Source organism: Cynara cardunculus, unplaced genomic scaffold (genome assembly GCF_001531365.2).
Source record: "Cynara cardunculus var. scolymus isolate 2C unplaced genomic scaffold, CcrdV1 Un_Scaffold_2610, whole genome shotgun sequence".
In the NCBI taxonomy this organism is placed as follows: domain Eukaryota; kingdom Viridiplantae; phylum Streptophyta; class Magnoliopsida; order Asterales; family Asteraceae; genus Cynara; species Cynara cardunculus.
This window is the reverse complement of record NW_020201155.1, coordinates 37,691-42,815: the sequence shown is the minus strand read 5'-3', so window position 1 is coordinate 42,815 and position 5,125 is coordinate 37,691. Positions and strand designations below refer to the sequence as shown.

At 35.5% G+C, this 5,125-nt stretch overlaps 1 protein-coding gene across 1 annotated transcript in view; it reads right to left on the bottom strand.

Annotated features, from left to right (window-relative positions):
* LOC112503151 (alpha-(1,4)-fucosyltransferase) overlaps positions 1-4,124 on the bottom strand; it is a 32,540-nt gene extending 28,416 nt beyond the window's left edge. The window contains exon 1 of the mRNA XM_025107220.1: positions 3,446-4,124. Within this exon, the coding sequence (XP_024962988.1) occupies positions 3,446-3,946 (501 nt within the window). The 5' untranslated portion in view covers positions 3,947-4,124. The remainder of the gene's footprint in view (positions 1-3,445) is intronic.
* Positions 4,125-5,125: the final 1,001 nt, after the last annotated feature.

Here is a 5,125-nt window from a genome sequence, read left to right as displayed (position 1 = left end):
AAAAGTCCTCTTTGTGTTTTACGTTTTATTATCAATAAAGTAAAACCTTTGAAGCTCAAATTGTTCTTTAATATTCATATATTAATTTTGAGTCTTCTTAACTTTCTTCATAAAATCATTATAATTTGGTTATTCATAACTAGATTATAAGTGTTATTGAGAGATCTGGGATCAACAAATGAGGTGCACCGAGATGCACCGGATCAATTCCCTTCTAAAGTGCAAGTCATGGGTGGGCTTGAGATCAAAAGTGATCAAGGGTTCAGATCTCTTCTTTCCTCACCATAACTTCTCTTCTCACACGATCCTTCACCTATATATATAGGGGTTGGTTCAAATGTTAACCAAGTTTATTGTGTTAACTTTGTTGATCAATCTTGGCCATTGATCTTTGAAAGTTGTGGCTAAGATCATTCATGACATAAAGCGTAATTAATTGCACATAGAGACAAAGTAACATAAGTGAACAATATATACAAGGGGTATTTTGGGAAAAGATTTTAGTTGTCCGTTAATGACAATGAGATGTTTTGTAACCGCCCATTAATGACAATGGGATGTTTTGTAACTGCCCATTAATAACAATGTAATTGTCCGAGAATTAATCTCGTCATCGAATCAAAACCAACAGCAAGATCTCCGACACCATATTCTTCTACATTTTATTTTTTTGTTAATGGTTCATATGTGAACAAGTATTCGATATTTATGGGAATTGTTCATGTGTGAACAGGGGTGTATATGGAAAAAAGCCATAAACAATTTGTGTTTGTATTTGACACAAGGGTTTATATATGTCAATTTGTGTTCGTAATTGACACAAGGGTTCATATATGTCGAGTTGTGTTCATATGGTTGTACGAATGTTCATATATGTGAATTTGTGTTCATATGGTCACACATGTTCATCATCTTTCGTATGTTTATTTGTGTCAATATGTGTTCATATTTATACCAACTGTACATATATGTCGATCTGTGTTCGTAATTGACACAAAGGTTCATATATGTCAATTTGTGTTCGTCATTGACACAAGGATTCATATATGTCGAGTTGTGTTCATATGGTTGTACGAATGTTCATATATGTGAATTTGTGTTCATAGTCACACATGTTCATCATCTTTCGTATGTTCATTTGGGTTAATATGTGTTCATATTTATACCAACTGTACATATAGGTCAATCTGTTTTCGTAATTGACACAAGTGTTCATATATGTCAATTTGTGTTCGTAATTGACACAATGGTTTATATATGTGGAGTTGTGTTTATATGGTTGTACGAATGTTCTCATATGTGAATTTGTGTTCATATGGTCACACATGTTCATCATCTTTTGTATATGTCAATTTGAACGATACCGAAAACTTTACTACCGTGTCTCCTCCACCAATCACAAATTCAGAAACATTAGAGATAGAAAAATCAATATTAAAAAAAATAACAAGATTAATAATAAGTTAACACAAATCATGGGATTTTATGATTTTGTAACTCCCAATTAATGATATAGGAGTTACATAAAAAAGAATAAGAATGCTAACGAACAACTCAATCAACCAGTTGACAAAGGCCGATATCAAAGGTTAGTGGGAAATTAACCTACTTATCTTACACCCGACCAAATATTGCTTTCCCAGTTAGCCGTGTAAGCCAATTTATGCACTCACCTACTACAACACATATGGGAGCAGTGTATAGGATCCTACGGTATCTATAGGGACCCAGGTAAAGGACTGTTCTTCAGGAAAAATGAAGGGAACAATACAGTTGATGTTTTCACGGATGCTTCTTGGAGCAGTTCATTCGGAGATAGTAGATCCACCTCGGGTTACTATAGCTTTGTAATGGGAAGTTTAGTCACTTGGAGGAGCAGGAAACAGCCTCTAGGGGCTAAGAGTAGTGCATAAGCTGAACTTAGATCGTTATCCTGAGGAGTAGATGAGGCATTATGGCTGGAGCTACTTCTTGAAGAACTGGGTATCGAATTCAAAAGACCTATCAGTGTGACAACAAGTCCGCCATAGGAATGTGTCTAAATCCTGTTCATCATGACCGTACTAAGCATGTAAGAATGGATAGACATTATATCAAAGAGAAGATTGGTGCAAAGGTCATTTCAGTAGAATGCATTTCTACTTCTCAACAACAGCTGACATCCTAACAAAAGCCTTATTCAGACCAGACATTGAAAAGTTTGTTCACAAGCTTGGACTGTACAATCTGTACCATCCAGCTTGGGGGGGAGTGTAAACGATAATAGGATATCGATAGGTCTAGAATAAGGGGTATTGGGATCAATCAGGTCTGGATTAGGAGTTTCCTTATTATGTAATTATTTTTAAAGGGTCTCCTAGTTGTAGTATGTTTCTTAGTTTCCCTTTTTCTAAGGTGGTAGCTTGGTTATTAATAAGATTCCTTGTATTCTATTTTTCATAACAGTGAAATATACGATTAAGCTTTCACCTACTAATATTCTCTTAAAGCTTTTAAAATCAAATAAAAGTGACTAGCAAACAGTGTGATATTATATTTGCATTCATAATATAAAATGTTGGGAACTAGTTAGAACTGGATCACCTAAAGACGTGGTTAATGTGAACTACCTGATCGAAGAATATACACTACAGCTTCATCCCTAACATTGCCAACATATTCCCCTTCTCTTCCCCATCACACAAGTGTATTCTTGCAAGGAATCAGTTATGGAAAACCAAATGACTAAACTTATCTTCTACAACCCCATCAAAAGATCTGAATTCAACTATAGTCTGCTGACAGAAGTAAAAACTGAGAACCAGCATTGCACAAAAAACTTAAGCGTGCCTATAGCTGAGTTACTAGTTTCATGGCAATAAAAACTTTTTTAACTACCTAATTTTGAACTAAATATCTACCAACTACAAGAGTATGATTCTAAAAAAGATATCTACACAAGAATTCTAGATTTGCAATGACTAAACAATCACTCCCTAACTCCTACATAGGTACATCACTGCCCCTTGATCATAGCCAGCATAGCTAATAACAACAAACTAGATCAAAGTATATCCCATGAAGCATAGCTTATAATAAAAATTTCCTTGAGCTAAACTAAAATAAAAAAATTACAAAGGCGACAGAATAAGTACTACTCTTTTCTAGGCACACATTGATTTTGAGTCTCAAAGGGAATCCTTTCAACTTCTAAATTGATAAGAATTATTTTGGGTTCAGGGATGCTATGAAAACAGGATCACTTTGGAGATAAATTCCAAAAAACATGTTTGTTATAGAATTTAATGTACAAAAATAAAAAATGGATCTGTAAGGGCGGGGGCATCTTCTAATTATGCAAGGAATTAGTTGTTTTAGACGGAATAACCAGGGACAAATGCTAGATTGCATCGAAAAACATATAAAGAAGAAAGAAAATTTACGTATAAATGGCTAAATAATGTACCCGAGATGGAGGAGTGGTGGTCTCAAAGAACAGGGCATCCGGTTTATCGAGAAGAACGGAAGATTTCGTCCACAAACATGTCAACCCGCATCCACATGTATACAAGTTATCCAAATTATCAGGAATCCAAGTCCATCCTTTTATTAAAATACCCACATGATTCATCTTCAAATCGCTACATTGATATTCACGACCATTACCCACTTGCAAAGATGACGAATTTGACCCTTTTTCCACCAAACTCACATGTTTTTCTCTAAAATTAAAACAACCCACTTGAGAATCCCATCTTCTGAAAGCACCCAACAAGTGTTGAAACGGGTCTGGATCAGATCGGGGATGTAATTGAAGTTGACTTAGACTTTGGCTTCTTGAAATTGGGATTGTAGAAGTGGTGGCGGAGGGAAAATCGAGGAAAATATAACAAAAGAGGATTAGGAGTGACAAACCTATCATCATTGTTATGGCGAATGAATTGAAGGGTTTCAAATTCAACAGCATTATGGTTTAGGAAATTCCCCCAGATCGGTGTTGACAGCAAAGTCACCTTCTATCTCTGTCTAGATTACAGAGAACGCAGACTTCGCAGATCAGTGGAACACGTTAACTGAGATTGATGAAGATCATTTTTTGGTGGGTAAAATGTCAATCGTTCATGATCATTTATACAGCAGACAGAAGAACAGAGAAGTGTAGAAAGAAAGCACCGAGGGTTGAATAACGGAGTTCTTTTCTCTCTTTCAATGTATATTGGTATTAAACTTTAAAACTCACATAAACTCATATTTGGACGGGACGAGACGGGACAAAAATAAATATTCTCAAGTTTGATATGATATGGTACAAAAATGAGATAGAACAACATGAGACAAAAGTAAGATTAGATAGGACTATTCTTGAGTTTTTTTGTACCACCAAAAAAGGTAGAACAATAGCATATTAATGTTCGATACCACTACATCAAAGATCATGTGGAAAAAGATACGATTGAAATGTTCTTTGTTAACACATATCACCAACTTGAAGATATATTCACAAAGGCTCTTGATGAAAAAAGATCCAATTTCTTGGTCAGCAAGTTGGGTATGCTCAATATACAATGATAAGTCAGAGCCTTTGTATGTACTATACAGAGCTTCTGCACTCGCATTGAGCATAGATCTATCCATTTTTCTAAGTACATGAGACAAACTTGGTTCAAATTTGTTTACTTGCCAAGTCCATGAGACAGAGACTCTGCATGTACTGTGCAGAGTCTCTTGGTTCAAGTTTGTTTACTTGCCAAGTCCATGACATAGAGCCTCTACATATACTATGCAAAGCCTCTTTGTTCATGTTTGGAATTCTTCCAAGTCCATGAGACAGAACCTCTGCATGTACTATGCAAAGCCTCTTGGTTAAATTATGTCGATTTTTTAAGTCTGTCATACAGAGTCTCTATATATCTACTATACAGAGTCTCTGTACCTTGAACTATAGCTCGAGCATATCTTATCACTTTTGATCCATGCATAGTTTAAGAGGGAGGAACACAGACCGTATCTATGAAGGTGGAAGTGTTGGATCGCCAAGAATATAGAGCCTCTATATGTACTATACAGAGCTTCTATCCCAAGAAACTCGGTTCAAATATCCTTTAGTTTTCTTGAAAACTCAAGTTTTTAATACAGAGCCTCTACA